Source organism: Acomys minous (assembly GCF_964271855.1).
Source record: "Acomys minous genome assembly, chromosome: 6".
Taxonomy (NCBI): domain Eukaryota; kingdom Metazoa; phylum Chordata; class Mammalia; order Rodentia; family Muridae; genus Acomys; species Acomys minous.
The window spans coordinates 35,502,366-35,530,195 of record NC_140487.1 but is presented as its reverse complement, the minus strand read 5'-3'; the positions used below and the strand labels follow the sequence as shown (position 1 = coordinate 35,530,195).

At 41.5% G+C, this 27,830-nt stretch overlaps 1 protein-coding gene and 1 long non-coding RNA gene across 13 annotated transcripts in view; one reads left to right on the top strand and one right to left on the bottom strand.

The window, feature by feature from the left end:
* MAGI2 (membrane associated guanylate kinase, WW and PDZ domain containing 2) overlaps nucleotides 1-27,830 on the bottom strand; it is a 1,410,398-nt gene that overhangs the window by 167,123 nt on the left and 1,215,445 nt on the right. For all 12 annotated transcript variants that reach the window (XM_084787254.1, XM_084787259.1, XM_084787258.1 and 9 more), the window contains one exon: nucleotides 1,119-1,150. In XM_084787254.1, the coding sequence (XP_084643380.1) occupies nucleotides 1,119-1,150 (32 nt within the window). The remainder of the gene's footprint in view (nucleotides 1-1,118; nucleotides 1,151-27,830) is intronic.
* The window catches only part of LOC311600525, a 40,054-nt gene that overhangs the window by 1,777 nt on the left and 10,447 nt on the right, over nucleotides 1-27,830 (top strand). The window contains exons 2-4 of the long non-coding RNA XR_014780268.1: nucleotides 1,360-1,496; nucleotides 20,394-20,536; nucleotides 26,045-26,274. This is a non-coding gene — a long non-coding RNA (uncharacterized lncRNA). The remainder of the gene's footprint in view (nucleotides 1-1,359; nucleotides 1,497-20,393; nucleotides 20,537-26,044; nucleotides 26,275-27,830) is intronic.

Here is a 27,830-nt window from a genome sequence, read left to right as displayed (position 1 = left end):
TTGTGATGAAAGCAGTTTTCTTGTCATGAGGTGTGTTGCTTGCTTTGAGCATCGAGCCAGTCAATCACAGATAGGAATCTTCAACTTTCTCTAACTGCTAAACCCACTTAGCTAACCTAGCTTTGTAAAATTGTTAAAGTGACTAATTTCCCATGTTGGCATAAAGTTTCAACATCTTTAAGAGAGAAGGAGGACAAGAGGGGTGATGGTAGAGGTCACCAGTATTTGAAGACTATTAGAAGCACTAGGGCATGCTTATAATGTATATTATATGATAGAATGTAGTCTATAGAATATATTATATAATATATAGAATGATACGTATGATATATACTCAGGATATTTATTATATAATTACCTATACAGAGCTAGAATATATGTGCACACACATATATTTTTATCAATAGACATTAGAATGAAAATAAAAATGAAAACAAATTTTTAGAGACCATATTTAATTCTTAGGACACACCTCCAACCTATAGTATGCATTAGTTTTGAAAACTTATGCAAAATATAGTGTTTTTGTCATGTCATCCTGAATAATGTTGATGTCTATTTTGTAATGGGGATAATTACAGAAGTGTAAGCTGAGTTTTTCTTGAATTGGGGGCACAATAGAAGACAAAAGGCTAGTAAAGGTGACCATGCATCTTCGTTTTGGTAGAAACAGTCCACAGCACTAATTGGTAAGGCCTATTGTGCAGGATATTTTCAGTACTTTTCTGCTTCAGCATAACTTACAGTTCATATGTAATCTGCATTCATTACATAGGTTGTGCATTAAAACCTGTAACCAAGTTGTCAGGCCATGGGTGTGAAAACAGGTCATATTTAATATTTTTTCTCATAAGTATCCTTTGTATCATAGCTAGAGAAATATTAAGAAAAAACTTTAGTATGCAAAACATTTAAAAATGGGCATAATTATGGCAAGTAAGATGACTTATCCTTGCATTTGAGGACAACAAGGGACAGAAGGGCACATAGGGTCTGTCCTTGTGATCTCCTGGAATCTCAGGGGTGGAAGAGCATTTAAGGTCCCCCAGTCTCTGATTATTTAATGGGCTTACATGGTAAACAGAAATAAAGAAAGAAGCGTAGGAATTCCAACTTACAGGCTTTGGAGTTTTCCATGGAGAAAAGAAACCTGGAATAAAGAAAAGAACATTTGAACATGGAAAGTAGACCCCTCCGCCATAAACAGACAGCACTGTGTTAAGCTGAGTGTATTTCACTTCAAGTGAGTTGAGAGTGCCACAGGCAGCTCTGAAGGGCTGAGCAGCTTTCCCTCCAGGAGCTCATGGAATCTTGGGAATTATATCGGTGGGCCTAAGGTCATTTTTCTTCACTTGACAGGTGATAAGAGACATGAGTGACAATGGCAGCATCTGCTCTAGCAGGCCCAACCCCGAGCCATGCTTAGGGGCTTTTGTCACTCAGCATGAGCAGGAGAGATGGAGAGAGGAGAGAGACAAGAAGTTCGATTTTTACAGGTAAATATGCTGACTTAGTGTAGGAAATAATTCTGGGTTTATGGACCCATTTCATGTACATTAAAAAACAACAAATATTTGTTATTCAATACATATCTACTAAGACCCAGGTCCTAGTAAATCTTGCATGTTACCACCCCCTTCTGACATCCCACTATTGCAGGTTTCCATTATCTTTATGCCTCAATGCTAGCACATGCTACATGAAGCAGGACAGTGCTTGGCTCTAAAAAGCAAGTGAAAGGATGCTTCTTCGGCATAGCACTGGGACTGACATAGACTGATCCACAGTAATCGGAAACATGATCTGCTACACACAGGAAAATTACCTTCTTCTCATATCACATTTCCCTGGCATGTCAAACATCCTGGTTACCCCTCAGTGTGCAAGACAGTGCACCCTTCCGTAAGCGGAGAGGACATGCAGTCCACCACACTTTCCAGTCTTCTGGGGACCTGCTGAGCCAGTGCGCAGGTGTTCCTGCCGCCCAGCACTGGGAGAATTAACATTTGTCTCACATACGCTGTGCCCAACTCTTTTTTTTTTATATGTCATAAAATACGTTCTAGTCAGTGTGTGGTTTGGGTATAAGGACTTAATCACAATCCGACTGAAAAGAATTGAAGGCAAAATTTAAATACTACATACATTTCTTTCTTTGGCCATTCTATAAAATGTCAAAGACAACAATATAACCATGAGTTTAAACCATTTACCATTTTTCTTTGTAAAATTGGCAATTTTGTTTTTTGTTTTGAGAAAGATGTCCTTTACACATTTTTACCGTATCCAAACATTCAGATTTCCTTGCTCTCCCCCTCCCAGGGCTCTCTGTCCTCAAGATACTGAGCTTGCTGCCAGGTGCCTGGAGTTTTTCTGACTTTGATGCAAAAGTGCTTTACATGGTCCCTCTGTGATGGAGCTCTTGTCTCCACATACAACATTACTTAAAAGATAGTCTTCCCCCTATAGAAGATGTATAATCACCCGACCCCATGACAGTTATAATGCCAGAACCGCAGTGGCCTAAGAGGGACACAGACAAGGAGACCAATGATCATCAACCACCACAGCTTCCTTTCTTACAAAGCTTTCCTTCAGGCTCACCTCACACCAGAGGCCAGACCCAGGACATCACCGTTCTCACTGAGGCAGTGTCTGGAGTATGCCTACTGCTGAGGAGCACTGGGTCCCAGAGGCTGCCGTCTCTCAGTGTTAGCATGAGGAGTTTGGAGATAGGTGAGAGAACGTATCAGAATATATTCCTTAGGAGCAAATAATACACACTGTCTTTTCTGGTTTTTTTGTTTGTTTATTTTTGTTGTTGTTGTTGTTGTTGTTGTTTTTTTTGAGACAGGGTTTCTCTGTGTAGCCTTGGCAGTCCTGGACTCACCTTATAGACCAGGCTGGCTTTGAACTCACAGAGATCCGCTTGCCTCTGCCTCCTCTGGTGCTGGGATTACACAGATGTGTGCCACTGTTCCCAGCTAATATACACTTTCTTTAAGTCAATCTGATTAAAGCCATGCCTCTCAGATACACTCAGTTTAGTCCTGATTTAGTCAGAAGGTCATCTTTTATACATGTTTAACTTCCAATCTTCTGCACAACCTCACTGATAGAACTGTAGAAATACTAAAACAGAGTGGTTCAAAATATTATATAAATGTGGCATATACTATAATTTCTTGATGGCCTCCCTCGAAAGCCTAGTCTATTTCAAATAACATTTAAAGAAAAAAAATCACAAAGAAACAAATAGAATCTTTTAAGAGGCATTCAAGTTATTATATTGAGGTTTATTTCTGATTTTGTTTTCTGGTAAGAGAAGATCACCACCTCCCAACAACTGGGACACCTAATGCATACACACACGCACATGCTTACACATATATGTGTGTAGTCATTATATGCAGTAATTTCTACTGGCATTTTTATTTGATATTTCTTGGTACATATCTTGTAGGCAGGGTGAATTTTTAGTCGAAGTTTTTGTGGGTGGGTTGGTGTTCCCTTCTCTCTACCAGGAGACTTGTCTGTTTAGAGGGTTTTCTGCTACTAGGAGTCTCTGCTATAGTCCTCCCTGCCTACAAGATGTGCAGGGATAAAGAAAGAACAGAGATTGAGGAAGCATCCAACCAAAGCCTGCCCAACCCAGGACCCTCCCCATGGGAGAGAACCAACCCCTGGTGCTATTAAGATACTCTGCTATGCTTGCAGACAGGAGTCTAGCAGAACTGTCCTCTGAGAGGCTCCGCTCAGCAGCACCTTGAAACCGAAGCTGAGACTCACAGCCAAACACGGGGCGATGGATGCATAGGAAGCCTTGTGGAAAAGTGGGAGTGGGGAGAAAAGGATGTGGAGGAGATGGGTGCTTCACCAGACCAAGGAAGCCAACTAACCAGGGCCCAGGGGAGCCTGCTGAGACTGAAGCAGCAAGCAAGGACCTTGCATGGACTGGACCTAGGCCCCCTACCATGATGTAGCCAATGGGCAGCTGGGGCTCCACGTGAGTCCTTTAGTAAGGGGCGCGGGGGCTGCCTCTGACATAGACTCTCTTGTCAGGCCACAGGGGAAGAGAACACGCTCAGTCCTGATGCGACTAGATGAGCTGGGTTCGAAGGGAAGTGGGGGCTCCCCTTTTCTGAGGAATAGGGGAGAGGAGGGAGGGTGGGACTGGGAAGGGTGGGGTTATGACCAGGCTGTAAACCAAACATTTTTTTTTTAAACTGCATTTCGTTCTTGTAGCTCACCTCTTCTGTCTACCACAGGGGTCCCCAGCCCCCTGGGCTCTTGAAACAGATTTTTCCTGGTGCCCTAGTTTACCCTGTCCTGTGCATTTCACTAGGCTTGGTTTGATGGGACAATTGCCTTTTCAGCTTTTAACTGCTTACTCCAGGGAAACCAGAAGAGATATAAACCCCTTTTCCTTGGGCCTTTTAGAGCGAAGGCCTTCCTCCTTGTAAAACCAAGGCCACAGGAAAAGGGCTTTTTTTCCTTCTTTAAAATAATAGCAGTGACTTCTTTATGGTTTAGTTTCTGGCTTTTGGTCCCATCACTGCTATAGAACGTGCATATTAGAATTCTTCCGAGGGAATTGAAATTTCGTTTAATTATTTGTTTCAGCAACATACAATTCTACATGCTTACAGATTCAAATGCATTTCTTGAGTTTTGAGACCACAAAAGCAGAAGGCTTTAAGGTAGCACACTGAACTAAATAAAACATGAGTATTACAGATGAGCAAGTTTAGCTGCACCTGAGAGAGAAACTCAGATGCATCAGACAACTAAAAAAAATCACTCACTTTGGAAACAGGTAAAAATCTGTGACTCCACCTAGAAGTATAGTAAGGTGGGAGGAGAAAGATAGAGCAAAAATAACGATTGCCTTCATCATCTGGAATGTTGCGTTGGGAAAAAACCTCAGAACTCTGCATTTTCATACAGATCCCTGGGTTGTACTGGATGCTTATTCATCAGGAATTGGACCAAGGACTGGACTGTAGAGATGCAGAGCCCTGTGGCCGTGTGGATGTTACCCAGGACCATGTCTGCATTGCGCTGCTGTCAGCCACAGTGCTTCTTGCTAAGCAGAGTGCTGTGAGTGGCTTTTTCCAGAACAGACTTCTGACACTTGCTATCTCAAATGAGAGCATACTGAGGAGGAAATCAGGGAAACAGTTCCATTCACAGCAGCCTCAAGGGTTACCTTACCAAAGACTCGTACAATGAGAACATTCTACCGCACCGAAGAAGACACCAGAGGGTAGAAAGACCTCCATGCTCATGGATGGTCAGGATTAGTATTGTGAAAATGGCCTCCCTACAGAAAGCACATACAGATTCAGTGCAATCCTCATCAAAATTCCAATGCAAATCTTCACACAAAATGAGAAAAACATTTAAAATTTCATATGGAAACACAAAAGAAACAGGGTAGCCAAAACAATCCCAAACAATAGTAGCTAGAGGTATCCTGATCCTGGGTTTCAACTCATACTAAAGATCTATAGTAATGAAAAAAAAACCCAGCATGGGACTGGCATAAAACCAGGCATACTAATGAATGACATAGAATTGAGGTACCCACATGCAAGCCCACACATCTATAGCTCCTTGATTTTTGACAACTTGGCCAACAATACACACTGGAGGGAGAAAAGCCAACATCTTCAACCAATGGTGCTGGTCAAATTGGATAGCTACATGAGAAAGAAGAAAAGCTGATCCTTATCTTTTCATGCTGTGCACAGAACTCAACTCTTAATGGGTCAAGGGCTTCAACGTTAGACCTGATACAAGAGAAAGTAGGTGCTGTCTTGAACTCATCAGTGAAGGAAAGAACCTTCTGAGAAGAATCCCAGTAGTGCAGGCTTTAAGGCCAACAACTGACAAATGGAACCTCATAAAATGAAAAAGCTTCAGCCAGGTGTGGTGGCACATGCCTTTAATCCCAGTACTTGGGAGGCAGAGGCAGGCGGATCGCTGTGAGTTTGAGGCCAGCCTGGTCTAAAAAAATGAAAAAGCCTCTGTAAAGCAAAGGACACTGATATTCAGGGGAAGAGGAAGCCTATACATCGGACAGGGTTATTATCTAGACTCTATAAGCAACTGGAAAAAAAACCATCAAGAAAACAAAGAACCCAGTTAAAAATTGGAGCATGGAATTGAAGTGGAAATTCTCAAGAGAAGAAATGCAAATGGCTGAAAAGCACTTAAAAATGTTTAACATCCATAGCCATTAGGTAGCTGCAAATTAAAGTTACTTTGAGGTTTTAACTTACTCCAATCAGAATGGCTAAGATCCAAAATAAATGTTGACATGGGCTGGTATGGGTGTAGGGAACGGGGCAACCTATTCAGGACTGATGGCAGAGCAAACTGGTACAGCCAGTATGGAAATAAGTGTGGAAAAGTCTCACAAACTAGAAATGGATGAACCTCAGGATTCAGCTGTAACATTCTTGGGCATATGGCCTAAAGTATACCATTTTGGAGGCAGTTGCTATTCATGTTCACTGATGCTCTGTTCACGAGAGCTATGAATTAGAAACAGCCTAGATGCTTGTCAACTGATGAATTGATAACGAAGAGATGTGGTACCTTTACACAATGAAATGTTACCAGGGGTGAAGAAAACCAAAATCACAAGATTTCCAGGTGCATGCATGGAGCTAAACAGTCATTCTGAGAAAGGTAATGTGGACCCGGGAAGACAAATGTTGTTGTTGTTGGTGGTTGTTGTTTTAATCCTTCATGGATACTCTCTGAATCTTCAGGCATGTGGTTTTCATTTGGAATCTCCATAGATGTGCAGGATTCAGAGGCTGTAGGAGGCGCATTTCAAGGGAGGGGAGATAGAATACAATGGTGTGAAGGGTTGAAAGGGTTAAATGGGGAGGGAAATGAAAGGCAAGATACAGGAGGGCAAGACAGCATTGAAAACATATCAAAGAAGGCACACAGAAACCTATTACTAGAGAAGCTTTCTACGTGTGTGTGTGTGTGTGTGTGTGTGTGTGTGTGTGTGTGTGTGTGTAGTTTAACTAGAGTTACCCTGCAAGTTACCACAGGGTAGCAATTGACCATTCCTGACACTGGATTTTTTATCTTTGGGATATGGCAAGGGAGGTCCCAAAATCCCAACATGACAGCCTATTGCAAACACTCATGGTTTCCCTCTAGGACTTGATGGTAATACTCTACTGCTGAGGACATGCACTGAAGCTGTAAGGCGTGGAGAAAATCAGACAGGTACTAACCTAGAGGCTTCTCCCGAGTGGGTAGCAGTCGATAGTGCTGGAAGGTAATTACCAATTTTAGCCAGCTGTGAACCGCGTGAGCTACAACCACGATGGCTTGTGTGTCTGTGATAATTTACAGTTACTTTCACAGGGTTACAGGATGATGAACAATCTTAAAAATCACCCCCTTTGAATAAAAGACCGGAACACAGTGAGCATCCGCATTGACTCACCACCGTATCAATGTGGAACACTGCCAGGATGGCTTTTTGAGATTTCCTGAAAGTTCTCCAAATAGAACTAAATCTTGAAATGCACTTCCCTTCTTCAGCTGATACACTAAGTGCCTGTTGCAAAACGTGAGGTGATTTATTTAGCAGGACAACCTTGTGGACATATGGTTCAAGTTTTAAAGATTTTGTTACCGAAATTTCATGCATCTTAAGGAGGATTCTGCAGTTAGCAGAATGATAGAAATGCTGGGGAAACATGTCCGATTTCTTCCTTAAGCTGAGGAAAAGGAGTAGGAGCCATTTTGAAATAAAGTCTGTTTCTTTACAGATTTTCATGCACTGTGTCATTGAAAGCTGTGTATCTGTTTGCCTCAAAAGAAAGACAGAATAATATGGATGTATTTAATGGTACTCTAGTGGACACTTACAAGCACTCCTTGACTGGACAGTGCCTCAACTTACATAATATATAACTTCCTGAAGGTGTGAGAATAATATGCATGTGGTACAAAATTAACTTTGAGTTTTGATCTTTTTCTAGGTAGCTGTACAGTAAGGTCTCTCTCAGGGTGCTAGGTGTGATGTCCAGCAGCCCTGGTCAGCTGCATAAGCCAAAGAGGATGTGACGCACGGTCCACAGGACTCAGTGCTTCAAAGCTAGAGTCCTCACTTCATCAGTTGTATTAGTTGTACTTTAAATAGGACAGTGCCTTTCTTTATCAAGACATAAACCCATTTTGAGTCAAGGGTCATTGACATGCTTTAATTAAAGTGGCAAATTTTATGCTACATAAATATTCACTAAATATATATTTCACTATATATTACACACATACACACACACACACACACACACACACACACCAGTTCTGAAGCAGTTCAAGAAGCCTTGGAAGCTTCTCCAACAGATGGAACTATTTTAAAAATGATTCCCAGAGGGTGGCAAAGCACCTGAGGCTTCTAGAATTTCTACTTTGGACTAATTTTGGAGAAAAGAAAATGCTACTAATAAAACTAATACTTACCTTTCATTTGTTTCAGCTTGGCAAACAGACCTTTTTTTTTTTCCATAAGAAAAAAGACCTGGTTTTGGTAAATGTAATCCAGCAGAGAATGAACAAATTCCCACTAAATCTGTTCGGTGTTGCCCAGTTCCTTCCTGTTTCGATGGGTTCCCGTGTTTCTTATTAAAATTCATTAAATGGGCTAAGCTCTGCACTTTCTGTAGATAATTTGTTTAAGCTACTAGAAGTAGGTAAAAGGGCAATTTCTCTTAATGATACTGACCTAGGCTAAGAAATGACCTTTTCCTTAAGAAATCAGGGATGAAACAATGCTGGCAATATTCAGCTCAGCTAAGCAGTTCACTCAGTGTGCAGGAAAAAAAAAATCTCATGTTGCTTGCCATTTTGACTTGGAACAGGATACTTTTATATACTTCTGATTTATATATAAAGTTTACGTAATGATTCTTCTGTATATTGTATATAAAATAGTTTTTTTTGATAAACACTACAAAACTGTTTTCAAATATTATTGCTCCTCTGGATTGAATTTTTATATAGAGAGAGCAATCAAACCATTTTGAGGTATCTCAATGAGCATCAAGCAGGATAAATCTGAACACTCTTTTGATAAACCAGGAAGATGAATAGCTTCAAAAAGGGAGGAATAGGAAGGCTAGTGTGTGTGATCTTATTCAGGGTAAAGTGTGCCTGTAGAAAATACCATCAGTTACAGAGGGCATCATTTTTCTCCCTCCTCCTTTGTTTTTTCCAGACAGGGTTTTTCTATATAGCTCTGGCTGTCCTGGACTTACTATGTAGACTAGGCTGGCCTTGAACTCACAGAGATCCACCCGCTTCTGCCTCCTGAGTCCTGGCATTAAAGGCATATGCCACCACCACCTGGCCTTACAGAGGACTTTCTTTAGGAACATAGTTTGGGTCCTTTGGAAGAGCAGCAAGTAAGTGCTCTTAATTGCTGAGCCACCTCCCCAAACCCAACAGAGGCTTTCAGTTTGTGTTCTAAACAAGACTGGGAACAAAGAGAGAAAGCTGCTTGGGCTTATGGTACAAAGTAAACACGAATGAAGAATATCAATACACTGTAGTTAAAAAAAGCCAATCTCTGAGAGTTAAAAGGGAATTATGAAACAGGAAAGAATAAAATAGAGTCGGGAGGACAGGGTAGAAGATGGAAACTGGGAAGGACAGATGACATTAATGAATTTAAAAGATCATGTGGAAACCTACCAGTTTTAGTGAAAAAATGCTACCAGACTTCTAAAGAAATGTTAACAACAACACTCTTCATATTATTCCACAAAATAGAAATAGAAGGAAAAGAATTAGTTTTATGAATCCAAAGTTACCCTGATACCTAAATCACATAAAGACCTAACAACTAAGAAAATTACAGAATACTTTCCTTTATAAACATAGACACAGAAAATTCTCAATAAAACACTTGAAAAATAAATCCAAGAACCCATCAAAAAGATCATTCACCATGATAAAGTGGGCTTCATGCCAGAGATACAGGCATGGTCCAACATACACAAATCTATAGTAATCTAAACAGACTGAAAGACGAAAAACATATGATCATCTAAGTAAATGCAGAAAAGGCCTTTGACAAAAATCAAACATCCCTTCATGTTAAAAGTCATGGAGAGATTATGGATACAAGGGACATACCTCAACAACAACAACAACAAGACAATATACAGCAAGCCCCCCCTCCATATCAACATAAATGGGGAGAAACTCAAAAGTAATTCCACTAAAATCAGAAGCAAGACAAGTTTTATCACTCTCTCCATACTTATTCAATATAGTACTTGAAGTCTTAGCTAGAGCAACAAGACAACTGAAGGAGATGAAGGCAATACAAAATATAAGGGGATAAGTTGAGGTTTTTCTATTTGCAAACGACACAATAGTATACATAAGTGACCCTAAAATTGCACTAGGTAATTGCATTAGGGCATTTCCCCCCTGAGAAACACTTTCAGCAAAGTAGCTGGACACAACATTAACTCCCAAAAATCAGTATCCTTTTTCTATACAAAAGACAAATGAACTGAGCAAGACATTGGAAAAACAACATCCTTCACAATATTCTAAAAAAAAAATTCTTGGTATAACTGTAACCAAGCAAGTGAAAGACTTATATGATAAAAACTTCAAGTCTCCAAAGAAAGAAACTGAAGAAGATATCAGAAGATAGAAGGATTCCCCCATGCTCAGGGATCAGTAGGATTGCTTTAGTAAAAAATGGCCATCTTACCAAAAAGCCATCTACAGCTTCAATGCAATTCTCATCCAAATTCCAGCACAATTCCTACACATCTTTAAAGAATTGTTTTCAGCCTCATATAGACACACTCACTCTGAAAGAACTGCAAAAGGTATCACCACCCTTCATTGCAAGATGTGCTACAGAGCTATAGGAATAAAAAAGCATGGTATTGCCACAAAACAGACATACTGATCGATGGAATCAAATTAAAGACATGCACACAAACCCACATGTGTACAGACACCTGAGTTTTGATAAAGAAGCCAGATGTACACACTGAAGAATATAAAGCATCTTCAACAAATGGTACATGTCAAACTGGATGCCTACGTGTAGAAGAATGCAAATAGATCCATACTTATTACTGCACAAAACTCAACTCCAGGATGATCAAATACCTCAACATAAATCAGGACACACTGAACTGAAGAGAAAGTGGGGAATTGTCAGAACACAGAACATGGTCCAAGAATGGAGCTGTGTGAGGAGATTTCTGAGTTCTTGTGAGAGATCTCTGAGGAAACAAGACAAGAGTCTTGTGACCTCAGCTTCTTCAAAACCACAGAATTATTTTTGGAATGTGTTTTTTGTGCTTTTCCCAGGTGGCAGATAGCAGTGAGCTTACTTCAGCTGTTTTGATCATGTTTTTGCCATGTGTGGCTTGTGGTTGTATACAGCTTGAACTCATGAGAACTTTACTCAGGTGAGTAGTCTTAACCCTCTGAATATAAATTATCTGATGCTCTGAATAAAGTTGGCTACTTCAGGGGACTTTAGTGAATATGATAATTGGGCCCCCTCTCCGAGGTTCAGGCTGTCAACTAGGGTAGTAAACAGGGATTATTAGCCTGGCACTCATTGGCACAGGAAAAGGCTCTCTGAACAGAACACCATTATTATTAGCAAAGGCCCCAGGATCAACAAGTTATAAATGGGACTTCATGAAACTGAAAAGCTTCTGCATGGCAAAGGACACTGTCATTTGACAAAGTGGCAGCCTACAGAATGGGAAAAGACTTTTTACCAACTACACATGTGATAGAGGACTAATATCCAAAATCTATAAAAAAAAGTCAAAATAAATAACAAAAACAATTCTGGATATGAACAAACAAAAAAAAAAAAAAAAAAAGGAAAACCTAAACAAAAAACAACTAATAACTCATTAAAAATGCAGTATAGACCTAAACCGAGAATTCTTGAGAGGAAGCTTAAATGGCTAAGAAGACTTAAAGAAATGTTCAATATTCTTAGCCATCAGGGAATTGCAAATCAAATTCCTTTGAAATTTCATCTTACAGCAGTAAGAATAGATAAGATCAAGAAAACAAATGACAGTTCATGTGGATAAGGATGTAGAGCAAGGGAAATATTCATCTATTGCTGGTGGGAGTGCAAACTTCTACAGACACTGTGGAAATTAGTGTAGAGTTTCCTCAGGAAGGTGGTACTTGATGGACCTTAGGATCAGGTTTACACCTTTTGTGCATGTACCCAAAGGATGCCTCATCCTACCATAGAGACACTTACTTGCTCAACCATGTTTGCTGCTGCTCTATTCTTAAAAGCCAGAAATCGGAAACAACCTAGACGTCCTTCAACAGATGAATGGATAAAGAAAATGTGGTACATGTAATATTGCTCAGCCATTAGAAAAAATGAAATCATGAAATTCACAGGTCAATGGGTCAAACTAGAAAAAAAACATCCAGAGTGAGGTAAACTAGACCTAGAAAGACAAATATGCTATGTATTCACTTATATGTGGATATTAACTGTTAAACCATTGATAAGCAAGGTACTTTTATGGAACCACAGAGGCTTTGTATAGAGTAAAAAAAGTATGGGGAAATTTGCCTAGGAAATAGAAAATACAATTATGAGTGGATGAAGGGGCTTTGGAAAAGCAGGATAAAGCAAGGAGGAAAATGAAAAAAGGGACATGGAGAGAGAGATAAAATTAAAGACAATTTAAGGGTAGCATGAAAGCCTAATACAATAGAAGTTTCCTAAAAATATACATATATAAAGGTGATCTAGGTGAAATCACCAAATAATGAGGGAGACAGAGTCCTAAATGGAATCTCTTGTCACCAAATGAAGCTTCCAGTACTGGGGATGGGCTACATCTAATTGAGTTGTTGGCCAAAGGGTTTCCATGGGAACCTCCAAACAACCCAGCCTGTTGCTAAGTCTGTGGGTTGCCCAGTATAAACTGATAGCAAGGTCCTGTTGTTGAAGACAATATTTACACAACTCATTGAATACAGAGAAGTTTAGCTTGTGTGTGCCTAGAGCCTCCACTCCTAAGGACTAGTGTACTTGGTACATTACTAAAGAAGAAATGTAAATATCAGTCCAGCTACAAAACCTTCAATCTACAACAGTGTCCTATTTTCAAGATGATATGTTAGTGCATTGGTGGCCCAGAGCTTGTGGGGGGGAGGGCAACCAAACAATATCTGATTTAATGTAAATCCTACTCCATGAGGTGGAGCTTATACTGATGCTACTTGGGCGAGGAAGAACCTGAGATCAGGCAGCCCAGGGATCCAGAGTGGAGCCATATGCTACTGCTCCACTATAGGAATACACTAATAAAACGACTCCTAATGTGATTCTGCTGTACTCATAGGTTCATGCCTTGCTCAGCCACCGGAGAAGCTTCCTTCTGCCACAGATGGGAGCAAATGTACAGAGAGACCCACAGCCAGAAAACATGTAGAGAGTGAGAGACCTTGGGGCACTCAGCTCTAAATCAGGATGTCTCCATCAAATCCCTCCCCTCAGGGCTTAGAGAACCTTACTGAAAAAGGAGGAGGGGGAAGGAAGAGTGTAAAAGCCAGAGGGCATGGAGAAGACCAAGGAAACAAGGCCATCTGAATACATACAACAGGATCAATGCACGCATGAACACACAGAGACCGAGGTAGCATATGTAAGGCCTGCATGAGTCTGCACTGGATACAGTTCTAGAGCTGAAAAATGGATATATGCCCCATCCCTAACCCAGGAGCTATCTCTGATTGGTAGCCACTTGCAAATGAAAACGTAGTTTACTCCAAGGGAGTCTCACTGGAGAAACAAATAACCTTAAGGGTAGGCTGTGTGTCCACCACTAAGTGAGCGACAGAAAATGACCCAATGGCATCTTTGGAGGTTCTGATTTTATAATGCCATGCCAGGGCCTTTTTTTCTTTAATTATTTTCATATATATGTATGTATCTTCCATAAAATATTACATATATGTATATATTTACACACACACACACACACACACACACACACACACACACACACAACCCTACAGGCCTTTTGTGTATAATGGCTTCCAGGTTTTTAAAAATGGGATCCCTGAGTGTGTGAGTGTGAGTAAGTCTCTGCATCTATATCTGGTGTGTGTGCGTCTTTTCTTGGCCTTTCCCCTTCTGTTTGTTTTGTCCTACTCTGATATGCTTATCTAATTTTGTTGTGTTTATTGTTAACTTTTAGAAGTCTGTTTTCTGTTGAAAGATAGAAAGTAGGTGGATCTGGATAGGAGCAGAGGGAGAGAAAACTGTAATCAGGATATAGTATACAAAAAGAAATTATTACCAAAAAAAGAAAAAAAAATAAGAGGCTTCCTACCACAGAAGAGTCCTAAAACATACAGGTACACATGAATAAAGGGTTAACAATGGAGCTGTCTTATAACAATGCCCCCAGTGGATACCAGAGGCTGACAAATAAAAAGCTCAGTCCTAGGAATGGATTACCTCTGTTGGAGTTATTGGCCAGTAAGAATGCAAGACGTGCCCCACCTCCAACATTACAAGCTATTGCCACTACTTAGTTGCCCTTTGGAAATTGGTGGTAAGACCCTGTTATTGATGTACCCGAGTGGTAGAACACAAAGAATCAAGCTGGGACCCAGCTGGGAATCATTAAAGCTACTTCAGGAGAACAAGAATCTTACCTGACTGGGAACCCTGTGCCTTACAATGAAGACTGGCCAGGCAAGTCCACAGTGCAACAGGGGCATGAACGTTGTACTAGTCAACATCCATTTTCTGATTGGACTTAAGGCCTATTTCAGAAGGTGAAACACTATTACTGTGCCTCAAAATTATGGCTGGACAGATAATATACCATAGGAAGGAACCCATGACTATTACTCTGCTAAATGGGCATAGTACTAAGTAAATTAAGAATACATGAGAATTATAGATTAAGGCATCCCTCGGCCTCTGTCAGGAGTACTTCTCTTTGAAATAATGATCAACACAGAGATCACAACTAGCTAATGTACAGAGAATAAGAGACCACAGAATATTCAGTCATAAATACTATATATATATATATATATATATATATATATATATATATATATATATACACACACACACACATACATACACATACTATATCCCCCTCTTCCCAAGGTTCATTGTACAAGGAGGAAAAGGATGTAAGAGGCTATAGATGAATACAAGAAAACAGTATCTTCTGAGCAGGGCAGCCACACCTATGAACTCACAGAAGCTCCAGCAGCATGGAAACAGCTCCTCTCCCAGCAGCTAACAATTACCAACAGCTCTTTGGCTACAGGTGGAACTTGAGGCACAACAAATTGGCCTTGCAGGGGGAAGAAGTGGGGAGGGGACACAAAGTCGGGTGGGAAGGGAAGTGAGGAGGCTCTGGGAAGAACCTTGGGGGGAAGACGGACTGTGATCAAAGCGTGTTGAATCAAATATGCAAGGAGCTAATAAACACATCTATATAAAAGAAAAATGACCCGTGCCTAGCATTAGGGATTTTTGTTTTGGAAAAAACTATCTAAAAATGTCTTTTAAGTATTTTGAGACTTGACTATATGTCTGAAATTTTACTCTACACTAAATAAATATTTATAGAGTTGTGAGCATCTTACAAACACTATAAATTAAACACAGCAAAAAAAAAAAAAAGCAACGTTAGAGTTTTCCTGTCAAGTCTTCTCTTTAGTCTTATTTTGGGAAAATTTGCTTGCCACACTTGGTTTTTAAGACAGGCAACAGAAAGTCGATTTTAACAATTTCCTCTGCTTCTTTCCTCAACACCAGTGGCCATTCCATCTCCAAATGCTATTTCAAACCTTTTTTCCTCCTCCTTGGCCATTGTGATAATATACTCGCTATTATCTCTTGCTTTACCTGAAGAAATGATGACTATGGCAATTTCTGGAAGGAAACAATGCTTTACAATTCTTTAATGATTTCCCTTACAGTTTCAATAAAATAAAACCTGGGGTTTTGAGTCAATTGGCCCCCATCTACTCTCTAGCCACCTCACGGGTCTCCCTCTTGGTCTCTGGAGTTGGCTGAGTAAGGCAGGCTTTTCAAACCACAGCGACTTTGTATGCGCTCCTTCAAGTACCCACCCTTTATAGCCTTCATTTATACATCTGACTCATTTGTGTGTCAACTTAAATATTATCCTTTAAGGAAAATATTCCTGAAAAACTGCAAGCACATCTTGGTAGCTGGGATAAGAGGTAGCTTTCTTTCGTCAGTAAAGACAATGTCTATGGTAAAGCATGTAGTCTGGAAACAGAGAGAGCACACTGTCACTAAGGCTGGCAGACCCTGCCAAAATCGGAGCAAGTAACACCTGCAAGGTTGGCAGCTGCCAGTGCCAGTCAATGCTCGCAGCTGCCAGCAGGAAAACAAAGGTCACAGCTAACAGCACATCAGAGATGGGCTGAGGGGGGATTTTATACATGTTACCCCCTTCAAATGTATCAACGTCCCACAAGAAGCATGTAATTATCTTCCTGGTTGGGACAAGGGGACATGCCAAGAATGTGAAGACCCCCATTGGCTTGGCCAAAAATACACCCAGAGAATTAATCGATATCAACAGAAATTGCCTCAGTGTTTATCCAGTCCCATGAAAAGCATCTAGACACTCAGTGGCAACCCCCTCTTAAAGGCCTCTCTTGTTAGACCCCTGAGTCTTAGTTTTTCCCACAATCCTCTCTTGGACTCCTCTCACTATTTGGGAGCTCTGCTTCTTTTCTTTTCTTTTTATTCTCAAAAGAATTTATTTTAATTTTTAAAATTAATTTATTCATATCACATCTAAATTATTATCCCATCCCTTGTATCTTCCCGTTCCTCCTGTTCCTCCCTTCCTCCCGCTTTCACCCTATTCCCCTCCTCTATGTCTGTGACTGAGGGGGACCTCCACCCCCTCTATATGCTCATAGGGTATCAAGTCTCTTCTTGGTAGCCTGCTATCCTTCCTCTGAGTGCCACCAGGCCTCCCCATCCAGGGGATGTGGTCAAATATGGGGCACCAGAGTTCGTGTGAAAGTCAGTCCTCGTTATGCAATGCATCTTTCTTCCCTTTCTAATAACGCTCCTTTGTAAACTCAGCCTTTGTTGTTTAAGGGACAAAACCTGGTGCCACAGACTCTGTGGAAACTGTGACAATCAGCACCTGTGGTTAGCCATCTGCATGGGAAAGTCTCCATTCTCAAAGGACACCCTTGCCTCTTTCTGTTTCCCGAGTAATTAGCCAATAAACATGTTTGAATAAAAAAATAATGTTGAGGGGGAAAAAGGTGAGAGACACAGGAGAGAGAGGGGGGAAGAGAGAGAGAGAGAGAGAGAGAGAGAGAGTCCTGCAGCAGTTGGCTCCAACTTCTGGTACTTAGCAGTGGCACCAGGAAAAGAGATCTAGTGTGTTACACTTAAAATGACACAATGCAATTGTGTCTCAGGAAGAATAAAGGCCTCAGGGGTTGTGCTACAACAGGGGAAGTGTTTGAAGATGATGAGCCCGTTACTAAAAGCAGTAGGTGGACATACTATTAAACACGGTGTGGGGTGTTTTGTCAGGCAGGGTGCCAGGGGCTGCAGTGCAAGCGGTTTGATTGCTAAGACAGAGACAGAAGTTAGATTTTTAGGGGTCTGAGTGAATGGAAGGCGAGGAAGTTGTGGGGCTGCAGAAATGGGGTCATAAGCAGTGGCTATAGGAGGCTGCCTTTCTTTTTTTTAAAAATTACTTTTTATTTCTTTGTCATTTTATTTTCATTTATTTTTTTAAAATTTAAGTAATTTATTCAGAGTACATCTCAATTGTTATCCCCTTACTTGTATCTTCCTGTCCCCCCCCTCCCTTTTTCACCCTGTTCCCCTCCCCTAGGTCTGTGACAGAAGGAGACCCCCTATCAGGTCTCATCCTGGCACCCTGCTGCCCTTCTTTTAGGTGGGTAACCTCACTCACATTCAGACAGGAGGGACCTGAGTTGAGGAAGAGCCTGAGTACCGAGGAGAGAGAGAGGCGGAGCGGGGACTGACCTTGAGGAGGTAGGAGAGGACAGGACCTAGAGCTATGGGGTGGAAGGTGACATTAACAGAGTTGCGTCTCAGACCTTGTTAGTTAAACAAATCTACAGAGGTTAGCGCCCTGTCTCCAGTCACAAGATGTCTGCCCCACAGGGCAGGCAGGCGTGGAACTAGATAAGGGAATTGGCTTACAGAGGGTCCTACAGTGGCAAGACCCGTGGGGGGTCTGTAAGGATGCTGGCTATAACTAAACTCGGCTTCAGTTCCAGCTCCAGGCTTCACTCACCATGTGCTTTCCTACTCATCAGAGGGCACGTAACGTCTGGGTCAGCCTTGGGACGCTGCAACAGGCCTTGGGTTTGCCTGATGGATTACAGCCGGTGGCTGAGCAAGTCTCGACCCTCATAGAGCCTTAGATTTCTTGTATGAAACAGCGAGGGTACTGATAGTGAGAAATAAATAATAGCTTACATTTGGTCGATTTAGATTTTTATTTAGATTTATTTTATGCTTCTGATGTATTTTGAATTTTTTTTTTTTACAAAGGAGAGGACTACTTTTTTTTTTAAAAGCAACTGTTCACTTATTGCCATAATCGATGCATATTATTTTATTTCTTAGTTTAGACTTTTTTTTTGGTGCCTTGGCGGTTCTTTCAAGCTTCCATTTGCTATATAGATTTTTATTGATTCTGATCGGCTTTGTCTATTTTTTTCAATCGTTGCTTTTATCTTACTCTCATTGCCCTTGAGTTTGTTTCTCTGACTCTGTAGTGAAAACCCATTTTAACCTCACTGAGCTGTCTCCGTGCTCTCGGACAGACCAGGCCCTCAGTTACAGTGATGATGTCACCACTATCCTTTTATGAATTGGTTCTGACTTTGCATTTTCAAAAATTAACTCTTTATGCAGTGGTCAGTCTTTTGTTTTGTTGTGAGTCAGAGTTTCTCTGTGTACTCCTGGCTGTCCGGGAACTCACTCTATCCACCAGGCTGGCCTCCAACTCAGAGATCCACCTGCCTCTGCCGCCCAAGTGCTGGGATTGAAGGTGTGCAAGCAGCCACCAGCACCGCTGCCAACGCAGCTGCCGCCACCAGCACCACCCAGCACAGTGATCGTCCTTGCTGTTGCTCAACTGAGCTGATTTTAAGGCTTCCCACAGTCCCCTTTGTGCTGCTGCTTCATCTTTGAATTGTGATGCCTCTTAGGTATCTTCAAATATCTTTTTCAAAAGTAGCCTGTTTAGCTCGGCGAGCAGGAGTGCGGCCTCTCAAATATGCTGGCACTCTAGTCCTCAGAACCTGTGTGGATGCTCTCTCACGAGGCAAAATAAACTCGCTGACAGCACTGAAGCTGAGGGCATTTAGACGGCAAGGAGACCTTATGCTGTCTTTGCGGGTCCATCTCACCACGGACTCCTGAAGAGTGGAAAAACTTGCCGGGCTGTGGAAAGGAAGGAGAAGGGGTGGGAGAGAACCTGAGAGAGGACTCACATGGCCATTGCTGGCTTTGGGGATAAAGGAGGGCCTCCTGAAGATGGAGAAAGGAGGATGCTTGTATGCTGGCATTAGGATTTCAGCCCATTGGGAACTGTGATGCTTCGCGGTGGCTGATAGGGTTGGGCTCACTGGGGGATGGGCATCAGGGCGGGTGCTGGGCATTAGCTTGATGACTTGCTAGTTGGTGTGGGCAGGGGGCCCTGAACTGCGCATGACGGAGAAAGCTAGCTGAGCTCTGGCTGTCATTCAGTGCTTTCTTCAGCTGACTCGAGGCTGTGACCAGCGGCTTCCCAATGCTGCTGCCTCGACTCCACCATGAATTCTACCTTGAACTGTGAGTTTCCTTGAGTTGATGGTGTCAGGCATTTTATCAAAGCAACAGAGTAAAACGAAGCCAGGACCTGTGTTGGATTTCTGTCCTGGAGCAGAATAAGGTAAGTCTGGGTTGCTTTAAACCACCCACTTTACAGGAGGTAGCTATTATACAACAACAGAACATATAGAGAGCTGCCTTGCTTTCTAAGCATTTGGTAACGTTAATTTTATAATAAATGAAACCCGGTATAATTTTCCTTCAAGCTCTGCGAGATTTTTTTTTGTTGTCTTTCGACATTTATGACGCAGAGGACAATTCTAATTTAATCCAATTTTTGTTTCTTGGCAAGCATTCTTCCTACCTTGCTCCCTGAATAGATCTGTGCCCCTTTAAAATCTTCTAAGTGATGCTCTATATTGTTGTGACACATCCAGTTGTGACTTGGCACATATTAACTCTGGAATATGGTACATTCATTTTCCTGCAGAGCTCTCTGAAGTCTTCCTAAAAAGGTTCAAAGTACCAGCGTCACCTGGGAATCACCACAAAAACTGAACTCAAGTCACGAAGACTAAAATAACATTAGAGTAAATAACAACAGCAACAACAACAACTTTGGAAGATATGCAGGTGCATAGAGACTTAATAACATGTCTGAAGAAATTAAAAGACAAAATTCTTGAAAAAAATGAAAGCAAAAACGTTATGTACTAAAGCTTAGGGGATGCAGAAGACATGTATGAAGGAAAAGGGGCATTTATAGTATTAAACAACTCTATCCTCATGAAAACAAGAAGAAAACAATTTTTAATGCTGCACCTTGAAGGATTAGAGAAGCAAAATCAAACCAGACATGAAGTGAGTGAAGGAAAGGAGATGGAAATTAAAGATTAGAAGAAAGCAAAATAGAGCCTAATTGAAAACCACCATCATAATAGTGGTTTTTAAAAAAAGATAAAATCAACAAATCTAAAACTAGACTAAGCAAGAAAATAGACAGAAGGCAAAATTAGGGATGAAAAAGGAGACATTACTGATACCATAGTAACCAACTGATACCATAGTAACCAACTGATACCATAGTAACACAGTTATCTAGGGATTACCATGAAAAAGTATTTACCAACAAACTGGAAACCCAGATGAAATGGACACAATTCTGGATACTTATGACACAACAACATTTACCTGTGAGAGAAAAAAGAAACTAAACTAACCAAATACCCAACCAACTGACTGAACAAATGAACAAGGAAACAAAACTCTGAATAGATCAGCAACTGGAATTGATACCAAATGAGTGATTGAAGCATTTCCCAACAATGAAAGTCATTAGTCAGGTGCTCTCGCTACTGAATTTTACCAAACTTTTAAAGGTGAATTAATGCCAATTCTTCTCAAACTGCTCCAAACAATCGAAAAAGAAGAACCTTACTAAATTCTTCTATGAGACTAGCATTGTTATGCTGTCACCAAAACTAGACAGGGTTATCCAACAAGCAGATAAACAAAAGAAAGAATTAGAAATTGTCCCAAATAAAATGTCAAAGACACAGGAGACCAGAAACCTGAGGTTGTGCGCGCGTGTGCACACACACACAAGACAGAGACAGAGAGAGAGAGAGAGAGAGAGAGAGAGAGAGAGAGAGAGAGAGAGAGAGAGAACAGAGACAGAGACAGAGAGGCAGAGAGGCAGAGAGAGAGAGAGACAGAGAGGCAGAGAGACAGAGAGACAGAGAGAAAGAGAGAGAGAGATTCATTGTAAATTAAATTCACCACAGTAGGAAGATTAGCCATCATGTTCAAGTTGGGTTCATCTAAGGGATCCAAGAAGCAATATAATATCATCTCAACAGTGTAGAAAGAAACACTGGACAACACCGGACATTTCTTGGTGACATAGAGAACAGGAGGACAGTCAGTAAGACCCACTGCTGTGCATGAAAAGCCCACAGGCAACATCATATTGGTTGGAGAAAACCTGAAAGCATTCCCTGTAAGCATGACTAAGATGAGAACAGCCACTTTCACTGTTCTTACTCAATTACAAGCTTTCACTAAAATAATTAGGCAAGAGAGAGCAAGGAGAAAAGATGGAAGTAGGAAGAGTAGAGGTCAAATAATCTCTGCTTGCTGATAATAAAATTCTATATATAGATAAACCTAAAGACTACTAAAATGCCATTGAGAGCTAGTAAATGAGAAAAAAAGTAGGAATCACTGCCCATGTATAAAACAAGCAGTCATTTTTCTGTACACTAATAGTGAATTTGCTGAGGAAGCAATTCCATTCACAATAGCTACAAACGTATTACCCTATCTAGGAAGAAATCAAGAAAGTGAAAGAGCTAAACAAAGAAAATTGTGGAGCGTTTTGAGAATTTGGAGGAAGGCAGGAGAGAGCTAAAGGAACTAATGTTGGTGGAATGCCTAGACTCTTGGAGCCCTCAGGAGACATAGCATTTGGATCTGCCACAAAGATTAGAGCACTGTACATAGTTGGCATCTCTCTTAAGTTGACCCTGCTGGGCCTGCTGACCACCTGCGTAGACCTGTTGAGGAAGGCTGATCCACTTATTTCCGTGCAAAGGAAATGGGGGGACATATTATTCTCTCAATGTGAGAATGTGCTTATGGCCCCAGAGCAACGTGCAACACCAGAACCTCGCAGTCTCCATCACGCAGCAGGGAGGAGCCTGCTCATTTTCCTTTTTCCTTCTCTCTTTTAGACACTGGCCAAAGCCTAAGATGGGCTTTTCTTGGTACTCTAGGCTTTCTCATTCTTCCTATGAAGGTCAGCCCCTCCCCCACATCCGTGTTGCGGCTTGCTGACCTCTGTTGTTGAACCTACCTGTTTCTTTGGACCCTAACTCTTTTTGTTTTCTACCCTAACTTTTTTCTACCCTTTCTTTATTTTCTTTTCTTCACATCCCTCCTCTGGGAAACTTGTGGGTCTTGTTGTTTTTCTCTCAATATCTAATAAAATTGTCCTTAAGCTTTTGAGTCCATTTCCAAAGTCTTTTATTTAAAGGACTAAGAACCTGAAAGAGAAAATGTCAGTTTCCACGTTAACAATGGCACCTATAAGTTACTTTTCTCAAAGCTAACCAATACCAGACAAAAGCAACTTGAGGGAGGGAGAGCTTATTTTGGCTCAGAGTTTCAGAGATACAGTTTAGCATGGCCATGAAGACATGCCGGATGTGTGTGAGGGTCACGGTGCATCTGCAGCCAAGAAGCTCAGGTCAATTTCTCCACTCAGTCTAGGAAGCTAACCCATGGCATAGTGCTATCTACATTTTGATTGGCTCCTCCCACATCAAAACAATGTTAGAAGCTTCACAGACATACCAAGAGTTTTGTCTAGATACTGACAAGTTACCCACATTTACAACATCAATGATCACATTAATCAAAAATATCTATAGATCATATTCAGTCACCATCAAAAATATTAATTACCCTTGACACAGAAACAGAAAAAAATCCTAACATTTATATGAGAGATCTGGAAGAGCCAAATTAATCTTGAGCATGAAAGGACACAGCGGGAGGCATAACAATTCTGACTCCCACATGTCCAGCAGGCAGAGCCATGCTAGACAAACACACGATGACATAGACAGAGAAACAGGCACGGCCCAATACAGTGGAACAGAGGCCAGGAAGCAGCTTAGAGTTCTGCAAGTAACTGGTTCTAGACAAAAGTGAAAACGTATAGTTCAGAGAAAGGATTGCTTCATTAGGGAACAGAGTTTGTAAAACGGGCTGTTTGCGTGCAGAAGCCGGAAACTTGACCCGCCTCCTCACCTCTTACCAGTCATAAAAATCAACTCAAAATGGATCAAAGACCCAAATGGAAGCCCTCAAACTCTGAAGCTACTAGAAAAGGAAAAGAGAAGAAAGACAATTTTTCCAGACAGGACCCCAAAGCCATGGAAACAAAAGCACAAATTGGCAAATAGTATTTTGTCAAGCTACACAGATCTGCAGAGTAAATGCAATAATTATCAGAGCCAAGAGAAAACCTAAGGCAGGGAAGAAATGATGGATTGTGCTTCATTTGGCAGAGGGTTAATAATCAGAATAGATAAGGAACTCACACAACTTAACCAATCAAGCACAAGTAATCCAATTAAAATGGGCAAATAATCTGAACAGATGCATCTCCAAAGATGAAATCAAACAAGCAGACAACTATGCAAGAAAAATTAGTCACCAGGGAATCACATATCAAAGCTACACTCAGCTCACCCAGAATGCCTTGTTAATAATCACCACCCCACTTGGCCCAGTGAAGAGCTTGCAACGACAACCAAAACAAATGTGGCAAAGCTGTAGAGAGAAAGAAACGCTTACACACTGTTGGTGGGAGTGTGAATCAGTGCAGCTGTTACAGGACACGCTGAGATCTATCGTGATCCCGTTATCCCACCTCTGGGCATATATTCAAAGGAGATAAATGCAGAACCCTAACAGATGCCTGTAAACGTACTTTTGGGGGACACCAGTCACAACGCCTGAGAGAGAGAATTCGCCTAGGTCCTAGTAAAGAAAATGGGGTAGAATACATAGGGGAGCAGTACTCAGATCTCAAGAGGGTGAAACCCTGCCATTTGCAGCAAAATGGATGCAAATGAAAGACATCATAAGTGAAATCAGGAAGAATCAGAAAAGTACCGTAACTTCTCATATACAGGAGCAAAAGAAAGTTGCTGGGAAAGTGGGATAGTGCATATTAGCGACGCCGAAAGGCATCTGTGTTTGGGGGTGGGGTGGGGAGAGAGATAAAGGGTAAAGGGGGCAATTGGAAGAGCATACTATAAACGTGATTGGAAATATCACTAGAGTCCATTAGTATATACAATTAATGCATGTTACAATAAGCGAAGAAAGATAGAAAAGCAATCTAGAATGTCAGGCCAAGGCATGAATCAATCTCTATTTCTAACAAGGTCCCTGGGTGATTCATATGCATAGGGTAAAAGTGTCCACCAAAGGATAGTCAATTACCTGTAGATTCAAGCTTGACTTTTTAATCACTTTTTCTAATTTTGTCCCCCTTTTACTCTCTAAAGATAGAAGTTGTCAACAGAGAGCCATCCATGCCCTTCTTTCCCTTCCAAATGCTCACATTTGACTTCTTTCCGCTTCTGTGGTAACTGACATGCTACCTCCCCCTCTCCCATTTACCACCATATATAAAGCATATTCCTTCTGGGGAAGCTAGTGGATGCTGCTGCACCAGGGATGGAGCCTGTTGTTCATAGCTGGGGCCCCACCCAGGAAGTCAGAGTCTTTAAATCTTCCACTATGTGTTCTTTTGTTGCTGCTTATCCACCTTAATTTCTGAAGACAATTTCCAGCCCACCAATTTGCTCATTTTGCCTTCTTTTACCTCCACTGAGCCTCACTTTTGTGCAGCCTTACATTTTCATCTCTTCTCTGTTTCTGTTCCCACCCTTCCCCCCCCCCCCACGAGAATTGCTTCTTTCAATATCTGGGGAGTCTAAGCAGCATCTTAATTTCTCCTTTCTCTTTTTCAGTGTCCTGCTTGTGAAGGGTAATTATTTCTTTCTAAACTGCTTAACTTAACTTCTTAGAGGCATAATTAATATAAACAACAAGTTAATCTACATGTCTAATGTTAATATATCTACATCTTAAAAAACCAACCAAACAAAAACTGTTTTGCAATAAGCAGACCCAATATCTGTTTGCTCACAGGAAGTGAGCTTGAGACAGTTCTTAGGTTGAGACGATGATTCTGGAAGGGTACCACTAAGACATGGCTAGCACAGGGGAAGTCCAGAAATCATCATGGAGTTACACTTGCCATATATTTCCCAGTAGCCCAAATCCCTAAGCAGAGATTGAGAAATGAATCTCTGGGGCTTGTGATGTAGCTCAGTGGGCTAAAGGGGCCTGCTGTCAGTCCTGATCACCCGAGTTTAACCCCCAGCATCCACTGGCGGGAGGGGGGAGCTGTATGTTGCCCTCTGACTTTTGCACTTGCATAATTGCACACATGCCTACAAATAAATAAATGCAATAAAAAGGAAGCACGTTTGTGTTACGGTAGGAGTTCTTGGTGTGACTAACCTCCCCATCCTTCTTCTCTTCTATGCCCCTCTACAGACCTTCCCAGGGAGGAGGAATGATGTTATCTTGGTTCCTCTGTCACGGACAGTCACAGCTGGCCTGTCCATTTATGGATCACCTGGAGAATTCTTACCAACTTTTGCCTGTCAATGACGGCCTTGTATAACATAGAGGCAAAGGTGGACTTGGATGCTATAAGCAAACCTTGAGATAAGTTGGGTGACCTCAAGAAGCAGTTAAGTGAAAACTGAGGAGAGTGAAGGAATGTGAGCATCTGGAGCTTAGGACCCCCCTGCCCCCTCCCCCTCCCCCCCTCTCCCACATGGGTCTCCTGAGAAATACCAGGAGCACACACTGAAAAGCCAGGGGCCTCTGATCTCCTGACTCTCCTATTCCACTTGGTCTTACACACAGAACAAGAGACTAGTGCATGAGTGAGGCTCTGTTAGCTGTTAAAGACCCCCACAGCTGCCCGTGCATTTGGTGATCTGAGAAGATCCAAGTAAGACAGAGCTCCATAGTATGACTCACAGATTCTGATGACAGTTAAAGGCAATCCAGATCTGTGGTGGGAGGAAAAACCTAAATAATCACACACTTTCAGTAATTATTGGGGGGGGGGGAGCGGAGCAAGAGATGTATGTAGCCTTAAGCTGGGGATGGCAAATGGGTTTCACTTCTCATGTTGATCCTGATCGACTGGCTCTTGGTACTGAGTAGGGGCGTCTGAACAAGCTTAGAAGGAAATGATATTTTTACTTGTTAACAAACTCAGTCACAGACATGTGAGGAGAGCGGGTCGGCATGTGGGTGATGTGTCTGTAACCCTGCTTTTAAAGGGATTCTTTAGATAAAATGAACAGAAGACCCGAATGAGTATATCTTTAATAAGATATAATAAATCCATACTCAAATTTGACCTTTTAAGATGCACAGCGTGTAGAATGTCTGATTAATGGAGGGAGCCTCTAATTATTAATGGTATGAACAAGACTGGGCTAGACTTCAGAGGCACGGCAGATAAAACGTGCATTAGCTTTGCCGTTCTGGTACATGTTTCTGATAAACACTCTGATTTGATTTTTCCTGCCAGTATATAAAATGTGGAACAATCGCAATATTGGCTGCAAGTATAAAGATATCAAAGGCAGGCGGGATAAAACAATGTCTGTCCCTGGTCCCAGAATCAATGCCAATGCCAGTGCCTGGTCAGAGCATTGATGTAGGGACATGGTAATTCATCTACTATGATGCTTCAATGCCACCTCTCACTCTGAGCCACGATTTGAACTATCTGAGTACAAGCTACAACTTACTTCTTTAGTATCTTATACCGCTGCATTCCGAATCAACTTCAAGGCTGGTGATTATTATTTCCTAAATGGTTTCTACCTTTCACATCCCATTTTGCAACTGAAGTATCTGCCACCACATCCTGCCTAGACACAGGAATCAAATCTACTTGCCACCTCATGATAAGCCATTCCATTTACCCTTTGCACCAATTTCTCCAAAATATAAGAATGATCATATCACGTGGCTACTGGAGACCCTGCAATCGGCTTTCCCATGCCTGTAAGAACACAGTGGAAATCTCCCAGAGCCCCCTATCCTTTCCGTCATCTACTCCTCACCTCGCTCTGGCAATTTATTTTTCTCTCCTTTCTCTAGTATGAGGAATCATCTTTCAGTCTTCTCGACCCTTCTGGATTGCTCTCACCCTTTTGTTTTGTAACTGAAACATTGTTTTTGTAGTTTTGAGGGCTAGAAGTCTGTGATCAAGGTGCTGCTGCTTGGGTCTGTTCCTCCTGGGGGCTGCAAG